This window comes from Chanos chanos, chromosome 1, assembly GCF_902362185.1.
Source record: "Chanos chanos chromosome 1, fChaCha1.1, whole genome shotgun sequence".
NCBI lineage: Eukaryota > Metazoa > Chordata > Actinopteri > Gonorynchiformes > Chanidae > Chanos > Chanos chanos.
In genome coordinates this window covers 3,320,739-3,344,484 of record NC_044495.1, presented here as the reverse complement: position 1 = coordinate 3,344,484, position 23,746 = coordinate 3,320,739, and the positions used below count along the sequence as shown (strand labels likewise).

General features: G+C 39.3%; 1 protein-coding gene across 1 annotated transcript; it reads left to right on the top strand.

Annotated features, from left to right (window-relative positions):
- The first annotated feature begins 5,165 nt into the window (after positions 1-5,165).
- LOC115820297 (NACHT, LRR and PYD domains-containing protein 3-like) lies at positions 5,166-20,679 on the top strand. Its single transcript, XM_030783826.1, has 10 exons — positions 5,166-5,276; positions 5,744-5,760; positions 5,896-6,012; positions 9,388-9,490; positions 9,634-9,829; positions 10,089-11,871; positions 13,665-13,838; positions 14,549-14,722; positions 17,249-17,422; positions 20,502-20,679. Exons 1-10 carry the CDS (start codon positions 5,166-5,168, stop codon positions 20,677-20,679), a joined length of 3,027 nt encoding a protein of 1,008 aa, XP_030639686.1.
- Positions 20,680-23,746: the final 3,067 nt, after the last annotated feature.

Here is a 23,746-nt window from a genome sequence, read left to right as displayed (position 1 = left end):
TGAAATCTCCAGCCCTCTGCCCCCATGCTCTCACTAAATCTACAATGGACTAACTCTTCATTTTCACCCCATGTCTGTGTTCTGCAATTGGGTTGCTCTGTCGATTGCAGCAGTGCTCATGAAATTAGAGTCGTTGGCTGCACTGATGCACTCAGTGCTCTCTGTCTGCAGTCTGACTTTTCCTTTCTCCTATCAGACAGTTATCTCTGAAGGGAACTTCACACATTTCTACATAGGGGTTCACAATAACCCATAGCTCAGGATTTGTCAATATAGCAGACAGCTTTTGATTAAATATTTAGAATTGCAGTTACCTTTTTCAATTTTCAATAATAACCTACAATGCACACTAAACTGCGCTGATTTACAGTGCCATTGCTAGTGACTGAGTCATTAACAGTCATTTTTTTTCTCCTTCAATTTTTTTTTAAAGAAAATTACCTGTGTCTTGCCCTGTTCAACATTCTCATGGTAATGTCTCAAAGGAGAAAGATGAAAGCATCATTATTATTGCTAATGTTTACCTTCACTTTATCACCCATTGAAAGTTGTGGATTAATGTACATACCAACTGTCAGTGAAAACTTGGGACTCAATTGCAGACTCACCAATGAATGAATAAGAGATGTTTTATTGTGTCAGGCAACAGTCTTTCAACACGCTAGACAGAAAGCGGAATCCAAGAAACAAGCGGGGGTCATACCAAAGAGTAGTCAAAGGCAGGCGAGCAATCCAAAACAGAAGACAAAGGCAAATTCCAGGAACAGGCAAATAGAATGTACACAGTCGAGAATAGTCCTGAGTGGAACAGTCTTAAAGTGCATAAAGTCTCTGTGATTGCACACACAGTGCGAACAGCGAGCAGTGAATTTTTCTCTGAATTTAACCCATCCAACACACCAGTAGTGAACACACAACAGACGCAGGAGCAGTGGGCAGCGTTCCGGTTAAGTGCCTTGCTCAAGGGCACACAGCCGTGGGCCTGGGAATCAAACTAGCAACCCTCCAGTCACAAGCCCCGTTCTCTAACCTTTAGACCACGGCTGCCCTATAAAGCAAACCCCAATGCATTGGCCAGGAATCGAACACAGCCCTCCTGCACAGCAGGCGAGAATTCTACCACTGAACCACCAATGCAACTATGTTTGGCACACAAAAGGTTGAGCTTCTCAGTAGTTAAGGAAGTTAAGGACACTAGTGGCAGAATTATTTGTGTTGAAACCATCATAAATGGCATGCAGCTAACACTGTGTAACATATATGATCCTAACAAAGAAGATCCATCCTTTTTTTAATGAGATTCACAGTATTTTGGGAAATGCACAAGGGCAGATAATTTTGGCATGAGATTTTAATCAGGTTTTAGATGGGGTGCTTGATAAAAGCAGATATTCAGGGTCCTCAGTACCAAAGGATAGGGCTGCCATTCACATGCTTATAGAGGACAATGGTTTGATCGATGTATGGCGATTAGTTAACCTAACGGAAAGAGAATACACATTTTACTCACACTGCCACAAGTCCTATTCAGGAATTGACATTATTTTGGTTTCTCAGAACCTAGCTCGTGCTGTCATTGCTAGCAACACTGATACAATCTCTCTGTCAGATCATGCCTCTGTCGAACTGTGTATAAATATAAATGCAGACAAACTTAGACAAGGCAGATGGAGAATGAATACAACTCTGCTACAGGACGAGACATTTGCTAAGGCTCTTGCGGAAGATCTGTTATCATTCTTTGAGATCAATGTTGGTAGTACAGACAGCGTGGCGATAGTTTGGGAGGCATCTAAAGCCTACATCAGAGGCAAAATCATCGCACAAACTTCCAGGAGAAAAAAAGAAAGTATAGATAAAATTAAGAAACTCGAGACAAAATTAAGTGAAATGGAAAAGGAATTGGTCAAACACTATTCTGAAAGCCTGAATATGCTCTGTTTCGACTTAAAACAATGTTTTACGAATCAGGGGAGAAAACGGGTAGGCTATTAGCCAGACAGCTAAGGGAACAAAGCCTCTCCCATGTAATCCCAGCGATAAGAACAGGGGGCTCTCTTGTGACATCCTCAAAAGGAATTAATGATACTTTTAAAAAATTCTATGAGAATCTGTATAGATCATCTGGTACTCCAAATAAACTGTCGCTGCAGCAATTTTTTACTAATATACACCTTCCAAAATTATCTTCTGAGCAAGCAGCTTTTCTCGATGAACCATTGACACAGGAGGAGGTGAAACATGCTATCCTGACTATGAAGGCAGGGAAATCACCTGGAACTGATGGACTCCCTGTCGAGTACTATAAAAAATATATAGATATAATTACTCCAATACTAACAAATGTATTCCAAGAGGCTTTTCAAACTGGTTCACTTCCACCAACACTTAACGAAATACTTATCTCATTGATTCCTAAGAAAGGTAGAGACCATACAGATCCTGCTAATTTCCGACCAATCAGCCTCATTAAAAGACAGTAAAATATTGGCTAAAGTACTGGCCCTAAGGCTTGAAACGGTTTTGCCATGCATTATACATACTGACCAAGTAGGCTTTATAAAGGGGAGATCCTCTACTGATAACCTACGAAGGCTTTTACACTTAATGTGGTTAAACTCTTCAAGCATGGTGCCAATGGACGGCCATTTTTTTTTTCACTGTTCTGCCATACCATTGTCTGACTTGTTTTTCTGTATGTTGTGCCACATGAGCGGTTCTGTACCATGTTTAAAATAAAACTTAAATTACAAAAAAAGAAAAAAAAACAGGCAGAGGTCAAACACGGAAGGCAATCAGAATAACAAACGGCTAGAACAACACACAGGAAAGCGGTACGAACTGACAAACAAAGGGTAGAACAGGCATGGTTTAAATAGACAGACTGATACAACTTCAACAAGAGACAGGTGAGCACAATGACACAACAAGTGAGGGGCGGGGCCAGAACACATGGAAAACAAAAATAAACAAAAGCACATGACAAAACCTATAACAAATGACAGCTAACACCAGAAATGACCAGCATGAGCACAACAGAAAAAACAGCTCATGCAGGAACCCTGACAGCAACATATTCTCTCAATATTTTGAATATTTGTGTTGCTATTTTTGTATTTGTTCTGGTGGCAAAATGGCAGACTCTTGAGCCCTGGCATGGCATCCCATAATTCAGGGGGATTGTTGAATTGTATGATTTACATTTTGGAATTTGGTAAGTTAACAGTACACAAATGGGGCTCTGAGAGATACTGTGGATCAGACATTCTGCCGTTTCCAATAGAATTTTAACATATGGTTGAAAGTTGATTTCTTTGACCTATGCTTCAAGGGGTACAGGCCAACATTTTACAGCTTCACCATTTGGCCAAACTGCATAAGTTTCAGTGTTTGAGTATGGAATAATTCTGGTCATATCCTCAAAGTTCATCAGAATCTACAGTTTTTGTTCCCCATTCAGTTTCATTGGAGATAAAATGCTACTGACAATAACTTAACTCATGAGGGGCCATCAGTGTTGGCAAACTCACTGCATTTTTAAAACATGAATGTTTTGGTCCAAAAGGCTGCACACACAACTTTTCATGCAGTCACAATATTCTTAATATTCTCAATATTCACGATATGCTTTTAAGCCTAACTTTGTGATGATATTGTATATGGCCTGGACAACTTAACCAGTATATTTCACCAAAAATTTAAACGGTGGAAAATCAAAAATCTAAACGGTTTTCAAATGCTTTGTTCAGGCCAAGTTGTTGATAATCAGCAGTCTAAGGTAATGATTTATGCTACGTGTTGGTATACCAGCAGAAGGCAGCAATATACATGTTAAAACAGTTCCATAATGCAATAATGCATCATAATGTCCAGCTGATGCCAATTTCATACATGGTATTATTTGCAGAGGGCAACATATATATTCTGTTTAGTGAGGACAGACCATTCATCAAATAACTGTGGAAGGCTGATTGGCAGCCATATATTTTTTTAAAAAAAAAACACTGGATCGTATGTGTGTATTGAAAAGTTATAGGCACCCAATTCTGCCTCAGATGCAAATACCTACAACATTTGATATGCATGTAGGGGTCATTTGGTTTTGAGAGTTCAACATTTTTAAATAATTTCCTATTAGGGAACACCAGATATTCCAACAAGCCCAATTTTGTGATGATCAGTTGAACAGACCCTCCCAGAACACATTCTGTTGTGCTAATGTTCAGATTTAACCTCGGTGACTGATCCAACTCCATCAGCAAGTGTTCTGTTCCAGGTGCAATATGTTGTCTAGGGGTATGGATAACGGATGCAGAATAAAAGAAAGAATTCCACCACCAGTGCTGGCTTGGGACAGTACAACGAAAAAATGGACACGGAAGTAATGTGCAAAGGATGTGTGATATATTAATAATATTTACAAAGGTTATATTTAGAAAGATATACAAAATATTTACGACGACAAATACATGGGATAAGGGGGAGACAGACGGTGACGATGGAAAGAACTAAGCAGAACAAAACAACTCCTTGACTAGAAAACACGGTTAACTACAAAACAAAAGGGATGGCAGAGCCAAACAAAACCTGTCTACACTATCTATCTAATAAGACGACATACAAAAGTGCCACGCTCCTCTAATCTGATGCCAGACAAAGTGAAATACTAACCCAGGGATTCCTCACCTTACCTGTCCTCCTCCCCACGACAGTCAAGAACAACCAAAGTCAAGACACAATCCAAAACGAAGTCAGAAAATGATACAAAGTCAGAGTCGAACACGATACAGCAAGTTTGAAATTAGTAAGTCACGAAGAGCACAGGTCAAAACAACGAGATCTAAATCTGAACACCTCAAATCCGGCATCTTTAAATTTGGTGCAGACTCTTGTTGGCCCGGCTGGAACGGAGGAGGCGGGATGCAACACCAGGCCAGATGGAGATTGACAGCTGCTTCGCGCCACAGCTGGAAACCTGTGTCAGGAGAGCAGAGGGAGAAGAGAGAGAGAGAGAGAAAAACAAGACACAGGCAAAACAGAGGGAGGAAAACAAGACAAAACTCACAGTGCGCCGCACGTAATATCCCCACCCACAAGAACAAACTTGCCCCGTAAAACAAACAGAGAACGCCAAAGCAAGGTGTCAAACAAACAAGCAAAAAAAAATGGCCCAGTTACGAGACAAGGTGTCCAAATCACGCAGTGAGTTTCAGAGAGCTTACCGTTCGCCACATAAGGGCCAGAAAAACGAGCCTGCTATGCCGACCCAGGGATCGGTAACAATACCAGAACTAGGCCCCCAGCGCTAAAACAGCGCGGCACCACAGCACCTTCACACACTCATAAGACTCCTGGCACTCAGGCATCCAGGCCAACGCACGCGAAGGGTTCAAATGACTACTGAGAGGGGCAACTACGATAAAGTATAGCAAAGCTGAAAATAGCTGAAACTTTTAGAAATTTTTAGATACAATAAATGTAGCAGAGCAATTCTGAGTAATTATACAAAATAATGAAGTTTCTATTTTAAGTCTACAATAAATAATCCATGTGTAACCCAGGTGATTTCCATTTAAATGCAGACATAGGCTGCTTTCACAGAAACATTTCCATGTGCCTGAACACTGTAGACTTACTAAATCATGCATACATAAATCATAGCCTAATGTATAGTCAGATGAATTGTGACAACAGTAGAATCATTGCATATTGTGGCTCTCAAATTGTCCTTTCTGTTCCTTAGTGTCATGGAGAAGAGAAGTCTGCCTTATAAGTTTTGGTTTTTAACAAATGGTTGTTTGTGTTAATCATGTTGAAGAAGATGTGAATGGTCCTAATGTTGTCAATAATTTCTTACATAGTGTGCCTCTCACATTTTTCCTTTTTGTTCCTTAGTGTCATAGAGAAGAGATCAACGTCACCTACTCACAGCTGTGTGTCCCTGGGGAGTGAGGCATCAAAAGAACACAACGAACCCGACTTCAGAGAGGGAGATCTGCCCTCTGAGCAAAGGTATTTTGTGCTACTCCTACAATCTCATCCCCAGATTAATGAATGTTCCTCGTAGGGCTGGTCATATTCTTCCTACTGCATTTTCAATACAACAGCAACACAAATGCTTAGAATGAACTGTCCAATTAATTTTTTCATTTCTTTCTGGAGGAGAGGTATTTTGAGTTACATCTACAGTCTCATCCCCAGATCAATTTATGTTCATTTTAGGGCTGGTCATATTCTGACTACAAGTTCAATACAACAGAAACACAAACTGTCCAATGAAGTTCTTCATCTCTGTAAGTGTGTACCATGTCAGAATCGCTACTACGTGTACCCTAGCCAATGATGAAGACATTTAAATGTGTTTCACCCTCTGAAGCAATCTGCCCTTCTGCGGGATGTAACAGAGACGGTTTTCATTAGTGTCCATGCAAAACAAAAGGCCAATTTTATTTGGGTATGAGCCTTCTTCTTTCTGTCAGCAATATGTTATGACTGATACAGTCATACTGCCTTTCAAGACAGAGTCCTATCTCTGAGGAAGTGTGAACATGATAAGTAGATAATAAGGTGCTTAGTCAGTCAGATCCATCTGGGCTCTGGTTACTAGGAACCAATTTATTTTTGGTCGAAATGCTGTGAATGGTTCAAAATTTGGTGCGCAAACCAGAACGGAACCCATTCCCTGTTGATGAAAAAGGGTTAAGTGAGGTAGAGACAAAGGCCTGACGGCTATAGTCCAGATACAGTCGTATTTTTTTTTTACAATGAAATGCCTCCCTTTGAAAATTCAGATTGTAGGAGATTTGAATGCAACACAAATTTAGCAGTTGTCTGGTACGCTCTGATTCAGTCAAGCCAAAAGTCTCTAAAAGGTGGGATTTTAGAGAGGTGGACTTTTCTTGTCACAGTAGGTTTTCAGGGAGATTTACTGATCTGGCTGTAGTGGAGCTGCTGAGAGAAGCAGTGACATTGTAGTATTTAGTGACATCGCTGCTGATGTCTCAGAGTGCAGACTGAGAGTCAGCAGCATCGATGGTCCTAGTGTTGCCAGTTTATTACATACTGTTGCTCTTAAATTGTCCTCTTTGTTCCTCAGTGTCACGGACACGAGATCTTGGTCCCCCACATGCAGCTGTGTGTCCGAGAGAAGTGACTGGTCAAAAGACTTCAGAGAAGGAAAATCGCATCGTAAGAAAAGGTATTTCCTAGTTGATGATGAAGACCTTTAAATGTGGTCAGAAATTATTCTTTCACAGAGAAATGTCACTTTTTACCTGGAAAGTGAGCCTTTTAAGATAAGAAATTCGTGCATGCATAAAACATAGTGTAATATATGGCCAGATAATGAATTGCTGCATTTGCTGCACTTTTCACTTTATGGAACAATTTGCCATTCTGTTAGATGTAACAGAGTTGGTTTTCATTTGGATCCATGAAAAATACAAGACAAGTTTATTTGTGTTTGTGTCCCTCCCTTGCTTCCAGTGTTTTGTTTACAACTTTAATCTAACTGCATTTAGAGAGACAATGCTATCTGTGACAATTCAGTGAAGAATTCATTTTCTAAGAATGCAGTACTACATAAAGCACGAGGGAAGACCTATAGACCCACAATAAGGCATGACGTCAATTCTCTTGGACTTCCTTCCTTTCTGCTTATCTTCACCAGTCAGTTTTACTGCAATATCTTTGTCCTCTGGGAACTTTTGAGTTTAAATAATTAAAAAATCGCAAACTGTGTCATATGTTCTCCCATACTTGGAATAAGTATTGGTGTTGAATCATTGTCTAGAAATCACCAGAGAACTGGACACAGGTGCGGAGTCACTAGGGCTTTAATGACACACAGGCAGGTACACACAGAGCACAAACCGGCAGGTTATGAACAGGACTGGAAGTACATACGAACAGGATGCAAACGAGCGAGGAAACAGACTAGGAACTAAAGTTTTAGAATACATACGGGAAAGTGTAGACTTTGCGAGGGGCGAGTAAAACAGATAAATGACAGAATAAATAGGGGAGTGAATCAAAGACCACAGAGTGAAAACAGGTGATGATGAAGGAGGTGAATGATCAGACTGATGATTAGTAGACGGTCGACGCTGAGTGCTGAATGGCTGAATGGCTGAAGTCAGTGTGGGAGGAGATGAGGTCATTACACCCATAGCCTACACTCAAAACAACTGCAACAAAATGTACAAAAACAGAGACCATGATGCAAAACGTGTACTGGTCAAAGAAGCACACTCAAGGAAAGACTGGAAGTTATAGCAGGTTTAATGTTATTTAAAGGTATTTCCACAGGGTTTGTAAAACTGATTATATAAAGTTCCTGATGCATGTGAAGTGCTAGAACACTGCACTGAAGAAGTGTTGTAAAAGAAAAGCCTGCTTCATCACTGGTTTTGTGTTTAACCCAGAGTGTATGTCACAGACTATGCTGTAAGATGTGAGACAACAGTTATGAATATATTCGTAGCCAGATAGTGAGACATTTACATGTGCTGTGCTATTAAAAATACAATAGAGATAGATTTATGTCAGCCCTAAATATCTTGGGAGATTAGCGTAATGTGCACAGGATGAATATAATGACAGATGGGCAGTAGCTGATCCTTATTACAGGAACTTCTTTGATGAAAAGCATAGCCCCAACAAGGCTACAACTCAGGTAAACTAGAAAAACATGTTAGTATTATTGATATAATAGTTATTGCTATTGTGACAAAACATACCTTGGTAGTGCTGGAAGAGTGTAACAATGGTTTCATAACTCTAAACCACCCAGGTGTTACCCACCTGACCATACACAGACAGTGAAGTTTAAATTGTCTCCAGCGGGCAGACATTTTAATTATCTAACTATGTAAAAAGCTTCTTAAAACTGGAGGTGACAGCCCAGCATCCTCAGTGGGACCTGAGAGGTCAACTCTGGGTCTCTTTCTCTCCTGCTCTGCAAAGATGTCTTAAATTGGCACCTAGTCTTTCCAAACCCAAATTCCTTTAGGTCTCTCTTCATAGGAGATTTCCATACACACAGACACACTTAAATCATGGATCACAGGGTTCATTTGAGGTATGAAATGTAGTAGTGAATACTCTAATAATGATCACAAAACCATCCTAACAAGACTGATTAACTTAATAATAAAAATAACCTTTTTAATCAGTCAGGAATCAAATGAATCAATAGTTTACATTGTATATTGTACATTTACATTTACAGTGAGATAAACAAATGTCTGTTAGCAGTCCAGAATCAGAAACCTCATTAAATAAAAACTTTCATTGCTGAATATGAGTACCTGATTTTATCTTGTCTGATGTCTCAATATTTTTGCACGGCACCACACGTTATAAAATGTTATTTTATCTACCCTCCAGAGACAAGATAAAGAAACACTGCTGTGTGTTCGAGGAATGTAAAGGCGTGAAAAATCATGCTCTCAAAAAGAAGTTTCATGAAGATCTGTTGTACATCTTCTCTGTAAGACAAATTATTTCTTATTGGTGTAAAGATTATTTTACCCAGATTATAGATTATTTTATCCTTAATGATATGAATTAAACTGCTGAATTTTATGACTCCTTTTTACTCCTTTGCTTTTTTCTCCCTGTGTTTTGTCAAAGGAACTTGAGAAAAAAGTAATTGCATTTATGAAGCATGAGTTGGAAAGGTTTAAAAAATTTCTGAAAAAAGAAAACATGAAATACTATGACGGGGAAGCAGATGACAACTACAGAGCCAGAGAAGGGGCTCTGAACATCACACTACACTTCCTGAAGAAGATGAAAGAGAATGACCTTGCAGATACTCTGGAGAAATGTAATAAATCTATTTAATATGTAGTCAGAGACCAGAAATGGGATTTCTTAGACTCAAATAACTTGCTCATAATCTCTTGCTCATAATATTTTTCAGACTACTTTACAGATTGTACTATCAGATATCGGCTCAGTGTATCACCTTATCTCTGTCTCACATATACGGTGATACAAGATAATGTATATCTACTCCACATATGATGTTTTAGATTCTGCAGTAATGTTCTACTTAACATGTTGTTTTCTAATATGTTCGTTAGGTCCAATTGAGATGTGTCAGCGTGAGCTTAAATCAAATCTGAAGAAGAAGTATAAATGTGTATTTGAAGGAATAGCAAAGCAAGGGAGCTCTAAACTCTTGGACAAGATTTACACAGACCTCTACATCACAGAGGGCGGAAGTGGTGCAGTCAATAAAGAGCATGAAGTGAGACATATTGAGAAAGCATCTGGGAGTCTAGAAACACAAGAGAAAATGATTGAGTGCAACAATATCTTTAAACCATTACCTGGACAAGACAAAACCATCAGAACTGTGCTTACAAAGGGAGTTGCTGGCATTGGAAAATCAATCTCTGTGCAGAAGTTTATTCTGGACTGGGCAAAAGGAAATGCAAATCAGGACATCGAGTTGATTTTTCCACTTTCTTTCCGGGAGCTGAACTTAAAGGTTGAAAGATACAGTTTTATGGACATTCTTCATCAGTTTTTCCCAGAGACGAGAGGATTTACGTTTGCCAGAAATAAGAAATACAAAGTCCTGTTTATCTTTGATGGTCTGGACGAATGTCAACATCCTCTGGAATTCAAGAAAAATGAGATCTGGTCTGACGTAACTGCACCAACCTCAGTGGATGTTCTTCTGACAAACCTCATCAAGGGAAATCTGCTTCCCTCTGCTCTCATATGGATAACCACCAGACCAGCAGCAGCCGGTCGCATCCCACCTGACTGTATTGACCAGGTGGCTGAGATACGTGGGTTTAATGACACACAGAAGGAGGAGTACTTCAGAAAGAGAATCACTGATGAGAAACTGGCTGCCAGAGTCATCTCACACATGAAGGAATCAAGGAGCCTCTACATCATGTGTCACATCCCAGTTTTCTGTTGGATCTCAGCCACTGTTCTTGAAAGAATATTGGAAGAAACAGACAGTACTGACAAACAGCAAACCCTAAAGACACTAACACAAATGTACTCATATTTTCTGATCTTTCAGACCAGACAAAAGACTGAGAAGTATGGTGAGAAATATGTTTTGGACACACAGTGGGATGAAAAGAGCATTCTGGCTCTGGGACGTCTGGCTTTTCAAAACTTGTTAAGAAACAATCTGATCTTCAGTGAAAAGGACCTGACAGAGTGTGGCATTACTGTGAATGATGCATCTGTGTACTCAGGAATGTGCACGCAGGTCTTTAAAGAGGACTCTGGGGTGTTTCTTGGTACTGTGTTCCGCTTTGTACATCCAAGTATTCAGGAGTTTATTGCTGCTTTGTATGCGCACATGTCTATCGACAAATACCAAAAGAATGTTTTTGTGGACCAGGACACATCGCCAGAGAAAGAAAGTAACACAGTGATTGGATTGCTCAGGACTGCAGTAGACAAGGCTTTAGAGAGTGAGACTGGACATCTTGACCTTTTTCTCCGCTTCCTTCTTGGTCTCTCACTGGAGTCCAATCAGAAGCTCTTACAGGGTTTACTAACACAGACAGGAAGCAGCTCAGAGAGCAAGGAGGAAATAGTCAGATACATCAAAGACAAGTTCAAAGAGAATCCCTCTGCAGAGAGATCCATCAATCTGTTCCACTGTCTGAATGAACTAAATGACAAATCTCTAGTGGAGGAGATCCAAAACCACCTGAGCTCTGGAAGTCTCTCTAGTGCCCAGCTCTCACCTGCTCAGTGGTCAGCTCTGGTCTTTGTGTTGCTGACATCAGAGGAGCAGATGGAGGTGTTTGACCTTAAAAAGTTCATCAGGTCAGATGAATGTCTTAAGAGACTCCTGCCAGTGGTCAAAGCAGCCACAAAAGCCTTGTAAGTACACTCTGTTGCCCACACACCTGAGTAATATGGTGTGTTGTCTTAAAGATTACTTAAATTTTGCAGTGGAGTGTTTATGTTTTATGAGAATATGTGCAACATGGAAAACACATGTGCCACATATGTGGTACAATATAAATTTCCTGCCAAACATTTATTTCAGACATTGTTATTAGGTAAATTTATGTTTCGGGCAGTATATGGTTGTGTTACCTCTGTGTTTAAAAAAGCATTTCAAACAATATATTAATATCTCATGACATAGGAAAAGACAATATAAAAAGCATATTTTCCTTACAGTTCCCTTCTATATATTATATATTCTTATATATAACTTCTCCTTGACATATATCCTAGCCCTAAGGGGTTCATATATTACTCATATGCCTTCCATAAACACATTGCAAACTAAAATGCACTGCATATAAAACAAAGAGGAGATTTCTGATAATTGAACTTCTTAAAATAATTATAGAGCTAGTGACACCGATCTTGACACAAGGTTTTGGAGGATTAGCACAATTATTATTATTATTATTATTATTATTATTATTATTATTATTATTATTATTATTATAACGTGTTTCCAATCTGATACTGTAAGTAGTGGAAGGGTCGCTATGACTTTATTACACAGAACATGTTGTTCATCAGTTTCCTTCAGATATTGAGGCATGTCGCTGCTGTGTGTAACTGCTGTCACTGGGCCAGTGACGAGCATCGTCACATCCGACAATTCAAATTGTCTCAGAATATAACAAACAAACAAACAAACAAACAAAGGAAGTATCGTTAAATCAAAGTTTGCGTTCAGAGCTGTTTGAAGTATTCATTTAAACCTGTCGTTTGTGTCTGTCCCTACAAGTTATTGTTTTCATTTTATTTTAATTTATTTTATTTATTTTTATTTTATTATTTGCATTTCACCTTTCATAATTACACTGGTGTTTGGGACAGTTCTCTGTGTCTTATGTTATAGTACTTGGATAACATCGACCATAAAACTCTGATGTAACAATGTATTTAGAAGCAGAACATGAGCAAGGCCAGGTCACTGCTACTTCAAACTGATATTTTGCTTTGGGATTCTCATTCCCAACTCCTCAAATTCCGCAGCTTGGTCAGTGGCCTTAGGCTTCAACCTGTGGTACTCCAGGTACCTCTCTGGCGTCTATTTTGCACATGCAGGGCTGTTCAATAGATGTTAATGGGGCAACATTGGGGGTAAAATTCTTGCTGTGAGGCGACAGCACTAACTGCGGTGCCACCGTACCACATTCCCATTCCAGCCTTTTCAAAATCCCACTCCTGTTTTTAGGTCAGACCCTTCCCTGATTTTGGAGTCCAATAAGCCTCTGTGTGAAATTCTCAGATGCACTGGTGGTTCAGTGGTAGAATTCGCACATGCCACACGGGAGGCCCTGATTTGATTCCTGGTCAATGTATTAAGTTTGTTTTTATAGCAAAATTGATGTTAGAGGGGGTACCTAGAATGGCACAGTTTGAAGTGTAGGACCACTGACCAAGCTCACCTTATTTGACAAATTGGGAATAAGAACGTGTTGCTTTTCAAGAGTACAACACATTAACATACAATAACATACATTTGTATTAAACAGAGGCTGGCTCACTGTTAATGTTTTCCAACACAGATATTTAGTTGAAAACAAAAGCATGTATTATTATTATTGTTATTATTATTACTACTACTACTTTTAGTAGTAGTTGTAGTGGCAGTAGCAATAATGTTGGTGTTGATCCGTTTATTTGTATTATTTTGATTTCAGGTTGTCTGACTGTGAATTAACAGAGGAGAGCTGTTCAGCTCTATCCACAGTTCTCAGATCAGATGTGTCCACTCTGAGAGAACTGGATCTGAGCAACAATAAAATACAGGATTCAGGAGTGAAGCAGCTGTCTGCTGGACTGGAGAATTCACAGTGTAAACTGGAGAAACTGAAGTAAGTCCATCTCTTTTAGAATGACATGCAGTTGGGTATTTTCTTGTTTTAAGATGGACTCAAACTAGGGGCCACGCCAAATCTCTTGACAATAAAAAGGTGAACAGGGCAAAAGAAACTGTTAGAAACCTGGGGCAGAACAGGCCAGTCCAACCAGCAGAGAGTAAAACAGGCACTATTGAAAGTACCCGATCACAGTCAAGATTTGAAATACAGCTCAGATTAGACACATGACAACATTAAACAACAGATTAAAGAACTCACTGTCCTGTCAGTGTCGGCTGTAAGAGCACAGAATAAACATACATATATTTAACATACACTCAGGATGACTGAGAGATTCTGTGTATTGGAGACATGGGACACAGTATGCAGACAGAGAGGGCGAGAGAGATGAGAAGTGTGTGTGTGTGTGTGTGTGTGTGTGTGTGTGAGAGAGAGAGAGAGAGAGAGAGAGGGAGGGAGGGGGACAGATGTGTAAGACCTACTTAGTATCTGACTGAATGTGAAGAGAATAGAAGAAAATACAGCACTGCCAAGATGGGGCATAACACCAAAATAACAGCAGTCTAACAGAGAAAACACGGCATTCATATCAATGTATGTGTTTATGAATTCTGTGTGTGTCTATGTGTGTGTGTGTGTGTGTGTGTGTTCAGTGTATAAGCTAAAAAGTTTGGATACTCAGATGTGTCATTGTGTTTCTCTAGTGTGGAGTGTTGTGATCTGACTGAGGACAGTTGTTCAGCTCTAGCCCCAGTTCTCAGATCAGACTCATCCAGGCTGAGAGAACTGGACCTGAGTCACAATAAACTGTCAGATTCAGGAGTTGAGAACCTGTCTGCTGGACTGGAGAGTTCACAGTGTAAACTGGAGATACTGTGGTGAGTCAATATCTGGCACATATTACGCCCCACCCTTGTGCTAAAGTCCTCATACTACATAAGCAATAATCACATGTTTGAACATATCCAACAAAAGCATTTCGCTTCTCAACTCTTTAGTTTAATCTTTGTTGTGGATTCAGTTGATTTGTCCAGTTGTTTTGTTTCTCTGAACACAACTAATCGGGCAATGTTATTACCTATGGATATTATATCTCCATACTGCTTCAGTAGATTGAACACTGTTGCAATCGTAACATTTTCACACTGTCCACTCTCTCTCTCTCTACAGGACTGCAGTAGATAAGGCTTTGGAGAGTGAGAGTGGACACCTTGACCTTTTTCTCCGCTTCCTTCTGGGACTCTCACTGGAGTCCAATCAGAGGCTCTTACAGGGTTTACTGCCACAGACAGGAAGCAGCTCAGAGAGCAAGGAGGAAATAGTCAGATACATCAAAGACAAGTTCAAAGAGAATCCCTCTGCAGAGAGATCCATCAATCTGTTCCACTGTCTGAATGAACTAAATGACAAATCTCTAGTGGAGGAGATCCAAAACCACCTGAGCTCTGGAAGTCTCTCCAGTGCCCAGCTCTCACCTGCTCAGTGGTCAGCTCTGGTCTTTGTGTTGCTGACATCAGAGAAGCAGATGGAGGTGTTTGACCTTAAAAAGTTCATCAGGTCAGATGAATGTCTTAAGAGACTCCTGCCAGTGGTCAAAACAGCCACAAAGGCTTTGTAAGTACACTCTGTTGCCCACACACCTGAGTAATATGGTGTGTTGTCTTAAAGATTACTTAAATTTTGCAGTGGAGTGTTTATGTTTTATGAGAATATGTGCAACATGGAAAACACATGTGCCACATATGTGGTACAATATAAATTTCCTGCCAAACATTTATTTCAGACATTGTTATTAGGTAAATTTATGTTTCGGGCAGTATATGGTTGTGTTACCTCTGTGTTTAAAAAAGCATTTCAAACAATATATTAATATCTCATGACATAGGAAAAGACAATATAAAAAGCATATTTTCCTTACAGTTCCCTTCTATATATTATATATTCTTATATATAACTTCTCCTTGACATATATCCTAGCCCTAAGGGGTTCATATATTACTCATATGCCTTCCATAAACACATTGCAAACTAAAATGCACTGCATATAAAACAAAGAGGAGATTTCTGATAATTGAACTTCTTAAAATAATTATAGAGCTAGTGACACCGATCTTGACACAAGGTTTTGGAGGATTAGCACAATTATTATTATTATTATTATTATTATTATTATTATTATTATTATTATTATTATAACGTGTTTCCAATCTGATACTGTAAGTAGTGGAAGGGTCGCTATGACTTTATTACACAGAACATGTTGTTCATCAGTTTCCTTCAGATATTGAGGCATGTCGCTGCTGTGTGTAACTGCTGTCACTGGGCCAGTGACGAGCATCGTCACATCCGACAATTCAAATTGTCTCAGAATATAACAAACAAACAAACAAACAAACAAAGGAAGTATCGTTAAATCAAAGTTTGCGTTCAGAGCTGTTTGAAGTATTCATTTAAACCTGTCGTTTGTGTCTGTCCCTACAAGTTATTGTTTTCATTTTATTTTAATTTATTTTATTTATTTTTATTTTATTATTTGCATTTCACCTTTCATAATTACACTGGTGTTTGGGACAGTTCTCTGTGTCTTATGTTATAGTACTTGGATAACATCGACCATAAAACTCTGATGTAACAATGTATTTAGAAGCAGAACATGAGCAAGGCCAGGTCACTGCTACTTCAAACTGATATTTTGCTTTGGGATTCTCATTCCCAACTCCTCAAATTCCGCAGCTTGGTCAGTGGCCTTAGGCTTCAACCTGTGGTACTCCAGGTACCTCTCTGGCGTCTATTTTGCACATGCAGGGCTGTTCAATAGATGTTAATGGGGCAACATTGGGGGTAAAATTCTTGCTGTGAGGCGACAGCACTAACTGCGGTGCCACCGTACCACATTCCCATTCCAGCCTTTTCAAAATCCCACTCCTGTTTTTAGGTCAGACCCTTCCCTGATTTTGGAGTCCAATAAGCCTCTGTGTGAAATTCTCAGATGCACTGGTGGTTCAGTGGTAGAATTCGCACATGCCACACGGGAGGCCCTGATTTGATTCCTGGTCAATGTATTAAGTTTGTTTTTATAGCAAAATTGATGTTAGAGGGGGTACCTAGAATGGCACAGTTTGAAGTGTAGGACCACTGACCAAGCTCACCTTATTTGACAAATTGGGAATAAGAACGTGTTGCTTTTCAAGAGTACAACGCATTAACATACAATAACATACATTTGTATTAAACAGAGGCTGGCTCACTGTTAATGTTTTCCAACACAGATATTTAGTTGAAAACAAAAGCATGTCATTTTATTATTATTATTATCACTACTTTTAGTAGTGGTAGTAGTAGTAGCAGTAGTAGTAGCAATAATATTGGTGTTGATCCGTTTATTTGTATTATTTTGATTTCAGGTTGCATGACTGTGAATTAACAGAGGAGAGCTGTTCAGCTCTAAACACAGTTCTCAGATCAGATAAGTCCACTCTGAGAGAACTGGATCTGAGCAACAATAAAATACAGGATTCAGGAGTGAAGCAGCTGTCTGCTGGACTGGAGAATTCACAGTGTAAACTGGAGAAACTGAAGTAAGTCCATCTCTTTTAGAATGACATGCAGTTGGGTATTTTCTCGTTTTAAGATGGACTCAAACTAGGGGCCACACCAAATCTCTTGACAGTAAAAAGGTGAACAGGGCAAAAGAAACTGTTTGAAACCTGGGGCAGAACAGGCCAGTCCAACCAGCAGAGAGTAAAACAGACACTATTGAAAGTACCCGATCACAGTCAAGATTTGAAATACAGCTCAGATTAGACACATGACAACATTAAACAACAGATTAAAGAACTCACTGTCCTGTCAGTGTCGGCTGTAAGTGCACAGAATAAACATCCATATATTTAACATACACTCAGGATGACTGAGACATTCTGTGTATTGGAGACATGGGATACAGTATGCAGACAGAGAGGGCGAGAGAGATGAGAAGTGTGTGTGTGTGTGTGTGTGTGTGTGAGAGAGAGAGAGAGAGTGAGGACAGATGTATAAGACCTACTTAGTATCTGACTGGATGTGAAGAGAATAGAAGAAAATACAGCACGGCCAAGATGGGTCATAATACCAAAATAACAGCAGTCTAACAGAGAAAACACTATGAATTTCTGTTTCTGTGTTTATGAATTTCTGTGTGTGTGTGTGTGTGTGTGTGCGCGTGCAGTGTATAAGATAAAAAGTTTGTAATTGGATACTCAGATGTGTCATTGTGTTTCTCTAGTGTGAAGTGTTGTGATCTGACTGAGGACAGTTGTTCAGCTCTAGTCCCAGTTCTCAGATCAGACTCATCCAGGCTGAGAGAACTGGACCTGAGTCACAACGAACTGTCAGATTCAGGAGTTGAGAACCTGTCTGCTGGACTGGAGAATTCACAGTGTAAACTGGAGATACTGTGGTGAGTTAATATCTGGCACATATTACGCCCCACCCTTGTGCTAAAGTCCTCATACTACATAAGCAATAATCACATGTTTGAACATATCCAACAAATGCATTTCGCTTCTCAACTCTTTAGTTTAATCTTTGTTGTGGATTCAGTTGATTTGTCCAGTTGTTTTGTTTCTCTGAACACAACTAATCAGGCAATGTTATTACCTATGGATATTATATCTCCATACTGCTTCAGTAGATTGAACACTGTTGCAATCGTAAAATGTTCACACTTTTCACTCTCTCTCTCTGTACAGGCTTAGTGACAGCAGTATAACAGATAAGAGCTGTGCTGCTCTGGCTTCAGCTCTGACATTAAACCCCTCACACCTGATAGAGCTGAATCTGAGTTGGAATAAACTAAGAGACTCAGGAGTGAAACACATCTCTGATCTACTGGAGAATAAACACTGTAAACTACAGAGACTGCTGTAAGTAATCTGACAAAGAGTGTATGATGTAGTGAAATATAATAAATACGCCTTTACAGTCACAACAGAGGAACTATATGTTCTATGAATCACGGTTTGACAGTAAAATACATAAAGGTGTAACGATCAAGGCTTTAAACCGGTTCAAGGAACGAAAGCAAAAACGAGAAACAATCCATATTTCGCTAGGAACAAAAACGAAACCACTCACTCACTCACTATCTACGCCGCTTATCCTGATTATGGTTGCGGGGGGTGCTGGAGCCTATCCCAGCGCTCACAGGGCGAAAGGCGAGGAAACACCCTGGACAGGTCGCCAGTCCATCGGAGGGCAAAACGAAACCAGAAACTTTATATTTTTTAATGTTCTGGAACATTTATTTGAAATACTGGTAATCGGGTTAATGACGTTATTTTTTCGTTCTTTTGTTTATTACGCCAAATTAAAATACTCTCTGCTTGCAGTAACTTTGGTGTGTAGTTTCTAGGATCCTGTTTTTCTCTGAACGTCACTCTCGGCTTCGGATAGCGGACAAAAATTTATCGGCTGCAGGCGGTAAATAGCATGAAAGCGAAATGTAAAATCAAATATAAAGCTTGTCTTCTACGTTGGAGCAGTGGGGACGGAAGGGCTAAACGGAGAAATAATTAAGTGTTTTCAAATTTACCCGGGTTAATGTGGACAGGGCAGAGGAAATCGTGCTCAGCAGAGGTTGTCATCCAATTCATAAAGAAACGCGTTACTTTTTATTACAAATACACCGTACACAAGTACATAATCTACTACAGAAAAATTAGGTCGTCATATCTGACAGGCTCACATTGGATAAAGCAGCAGTATGTATCCATTACTGTTATACTTGTCATTCCAGATCAAGATATATTCTTACTTTATGGCTTTGTAATTCGGTGTAGATCCTACAAGGAGTACAAATAACGTTTCTGCAACAAAAATCTAAATCTAAACAAAAATTTAAAAGTACTGTTCTACTGCAGCTTACTTTCAGCCTTACTCTGAGATGGTCCTACAAAACCATCGCGATGCCTCGCTGTAAACCAACCAATCGATATATCAACACAGCAGGGCTATTCAACATATGAACGAGCAAGGGAAAACAGCTTGTTTCATTCTATGGCCAAATCGTAGGGTTGTAAATAGGTGTGGAAAACTGCATCTGGGCATTTGTCGCGCCAACCAAAGTCACATACCGCGTAATCTCTGTACGACTGCATGCACTGAACTGTGACTATCTGTGACGGTTTGGGACGAATACACGTAGCGTTACACTCCTACTAGGAATATATACACCAATGAGCCAAAACATTACGATCACCTGCCTAATATGCTGTTGGTCCTCCATGTGCCGCCAAAACAGCTGAGGTACTTACCAACCTACTTACTAACCTAAAGTGATTCCACAGTTAGCACAGCTGTATCTCATTTCCTTTAGACCAGGGTCTGATGCTGACAATAAGCAGGTGAATGAACCTGGACTGACTGTTTCTTTTCAATCACTTGCGTCAACTCAATCATATTAACAGAGTCACTCTTCTCACAGCTCAATACTGTGTAACAGATTCAGTGCAAACTGTCCAAACAACAGGACATCAGTGTGTGTCTGTGTGTGTGCAGCTAGAATTTTCACTGTTGGATCTCAGTGAAGTCAGAATAAATTGTCTTTATGGTGATTCATTTTTTGACCAAAACTTAAAAATTAAGATCTTTACTCAGTTTCCATCTCTGCTCCTACAGGCTAAATGATTGCAGCATAACAGAAGAGGGCTGTGATGCTCTGACTAAAGCTCTTACATCAAACCCCTCATACCTGATAGAGCTGAATCTGAGTGGGAATAAACTAGGAGACTCAGGAGTGAAGCAGATCTCTGCATTACTGAAGAATAATCACTGTAAACTGGAGAAACTGAAGTGAGTTCTAGAGTAAAATAACAATCAGATAATTAGCATCATCTGGAAAAATCTCCAGTTTAATTTTAATATTCATCAGACTGCTGTAAGTAAACTGACACAGGGTGTATGATGTAGTGAAGTACACTAAACATATCTTTAAACTCAGAACAGAAATTCCAGCTATATACAGTTACATTTTATATAAAGCTCAGTTTTTTTCAGTAGTAAAGCATACAAACAAGTCTAAATATCATTTGATTATGTTATGCTCTGGATTTAGTCCAGAAATAATTCTTCCCTGTCTCTGTCTCATTCCATTTAATAATATAACAACTGTAGTTATCCCAGTGCCAGCCAGAGCAGGACAGAAACCCTCTATTGAATCTTACAATCAATAGGAAAGTGGATGAGTTGCTGGACTGACACTTTTTGTTATTCACTGGTGTCAGTTGCATTGCATTATTACAATCATGTTTCTCACAGATCAATACAATGCAACAGATACAGCACAGACAGCTGCACATGCAAGAGTCTTCCTGTATGTGTGTATGTGTGTGTGCAAACCTAGCATTTTCCAACATTAGACCTCAGTGAAGCCATAATAAGGTTGTCCTTGTGTTGATTTTTTTTCAGTTCAAAATAAAAACTAAGATCCTCACTCAGTTTCCTGCTCTCTCTCTCTCTCTCTCTACAGGCTTAATAGCTGCAGTATAACAGAGGAAGGCTGTTCTGCTCTGGCTTCAGCTCTGACATCAAAACCCTCACACCTGATAGAGCTGCATCTGAAAGGGAATAAGATAAGAAGCTCAGAAGTGAAAGAGATCTCTGCTCTACTGGACAATCTAGACTATAAACTGGAAAAACTGGAGTGAGTAAAAACCTTTTGATATAATGGGATATGGAATAGTGAAGAGAAACTGATGGTGCTAGATTCTTTAGAGTGACAGGTACACTGCCCATTAACCCACACCCAGTGTCTGTAGACATTCCACTTCGACAAAACAGAAACTGTATGTGCATCAAACAGCAAGACAGTTCACTTTCTCCAGTAGTCCCACCCAGTGTCTGACCACAGAAACAGAACAGTGGAGGGTTATAAACCAGACTTAAACAAGACTTAGTAAACCCTGCTATTATCTTCTCTCACCCAAGCTATCGCTGTCATCCTTCTAATTTATTATAATTCTCTCCTATATATGTAACAGAATGCATTTACTACCAACATATGTTATTGTGATGCAGAAATGTAGTCTAGTGACTGCAGACAGCTTTGTAAGGACTTCTGACAGGTAACTAAACAAAAGCTTCACTTATACAGCTTTGGACACTGCAGTAAGTTTTCAGAGACTAATGTCGCATATACAGAGAGATGCTGGATCAATGTGTGTGGAAAACTTTATTTTAAGTTGAAACATCATCCAAAATCCAAGCCACAAGATTATGACTTGTAGATTATGCAGTAGTCCAGCTACTGAGGGCAGTAGCCTACTAAAATTGGCTGTGAAAAACAGGCTAAGGTCAGAACATAGGAAGCTTAACAGGACCAAAGGATCCTGAGAATGAAGTAAACAGGAGCATCAATTCTCAGGATAAACATGGCTCAGTACATTGAAGGGAATGAGAAACTTCACAAGGAACACAGAGGGATATACAGTATACATACTACCAGCATTCTTACCATCATTATAAGTGCACTTACACCTCCCGAACACCAGGGGCATTATGCAGACTTTGACAATTCCTGTTTAATTGTGAAGGAATCACTCCTAGTATCTTACCTGGGTACAGAGGTATATTTTTATTTGTGGGGGAATTTCTTGACCATAAGGTAAATTAGTATTAAAATAAAAATTTAACAGTATTAAAATATGACAACTTAGAAATAAAACAAAAAAAAACAACAAAAAAACAATTACTTGTGGGTCACTTTCTACATTGATTACCCAGTAATAAAGAGGGTAATCCTCTCTTACAATTTCAGTCTTTTTTGTGTGTGCAATAGATACATCACTTCAATAAGTACGAAATTATACCATCCCAATAGGGAACACATTAAGAGAGAGTAATAACTGTAGGTAAACAGATATTCTGTTTTGCAGGTAGTGAGAGCAGACATATAAATAGTGAGTTGTGCAGACAGCAAGATTATGAAAAATTCTACCATAACAGATGTACAAATTATTCCATTGTGCGAACCTGAAGGGCAAATGAACAAGAGACAGGTGGTCTAGACTAGATCTAGACTTGTAACTAGAGCATGAGGTGATTTTAGCTCTGACTGGTCAAATGAGAGAGGGGTAGAGACTGAGGTGTGACCAAGAGATCATTCTCTGTACATAGTTGTTACATGGAACAAAGTATAAATTACAGAATGTATTTCAGTATGTCATAGTGTAAATAGTATGTTATGGAAACAGCAAGAGTAGACCTATAACAGAAAGTTAGATGTACAAGTAACAAGTATAAATGGCAAATTAGATGTACTGAATATTCCATTGTGCAAACATTAGTAGTGAATAAGAGACAGGTGAACATAATGAGTAGATCATGAGGTGATTTTCAGCTAATCAGGTAAACAGGGCTCTGACTGGCCAAAGCAGATGGAGGTAGAGACAGAGAGATGACTAACAGAGTGTTCCTCTGATATAGACTGAGGTGAACAACTGACTTGAGGTAAATGCTCAACATGTACTGAACAAAGAGACACATCAGCACATTTGCTAATCGAGGGTAAACAAATCTTTCTCTCTATGTGCCTTACACTGTGTTTACCAGCCCTAAACAAACAAACAAACAAACAAACAAACAAAAAAAACAAAAAAAGGACTTATACCGTAACGAAGATATGCTGGTATATATTTGGGGCAGCACACAATCTTAACTTAAACCTTCAAAATTCCAAAAATATGAAACACTTGTTTGGGGTGTTTTGGGAAAGACATGTTATTTTAACTGTTTTCACATATGATGTAGATCCAGAAATCTCTTCCGTGTGTGAAGAGTAAATCAAAGCGCACACAAATTTGTTGCAATCTGCCACCAAGACTAGAATCATTAGGCTAAACATGGCTATTGCAGTCAGTTTGGTG

Excerpts from the sequence above, each read along its gene's own strand:
- LOC115820297 (XM_030783826.1), top strand. The coding sequence starts at position 5,166 with ATGGCCCAGTTACGAGACAAGGTGTCCAAATCACGCAGTGAGTTTCAG. Across the intron at positions 11,872-13,664 it reads AAAGCAGCCACAAAAGCCTT|GTTGTCTGACTGTGAATTAA; the intron begins GTAAGTACACTC and ends TTTTGATTTCAG. Across the intron at positions 14,723-17,248 it reads TGTAAACTGGAGATACTGTG|GTTGCATGACTGTGAATTAA; the intron begins GTGAGTCAATAT and ends TTTTGATTTCAG.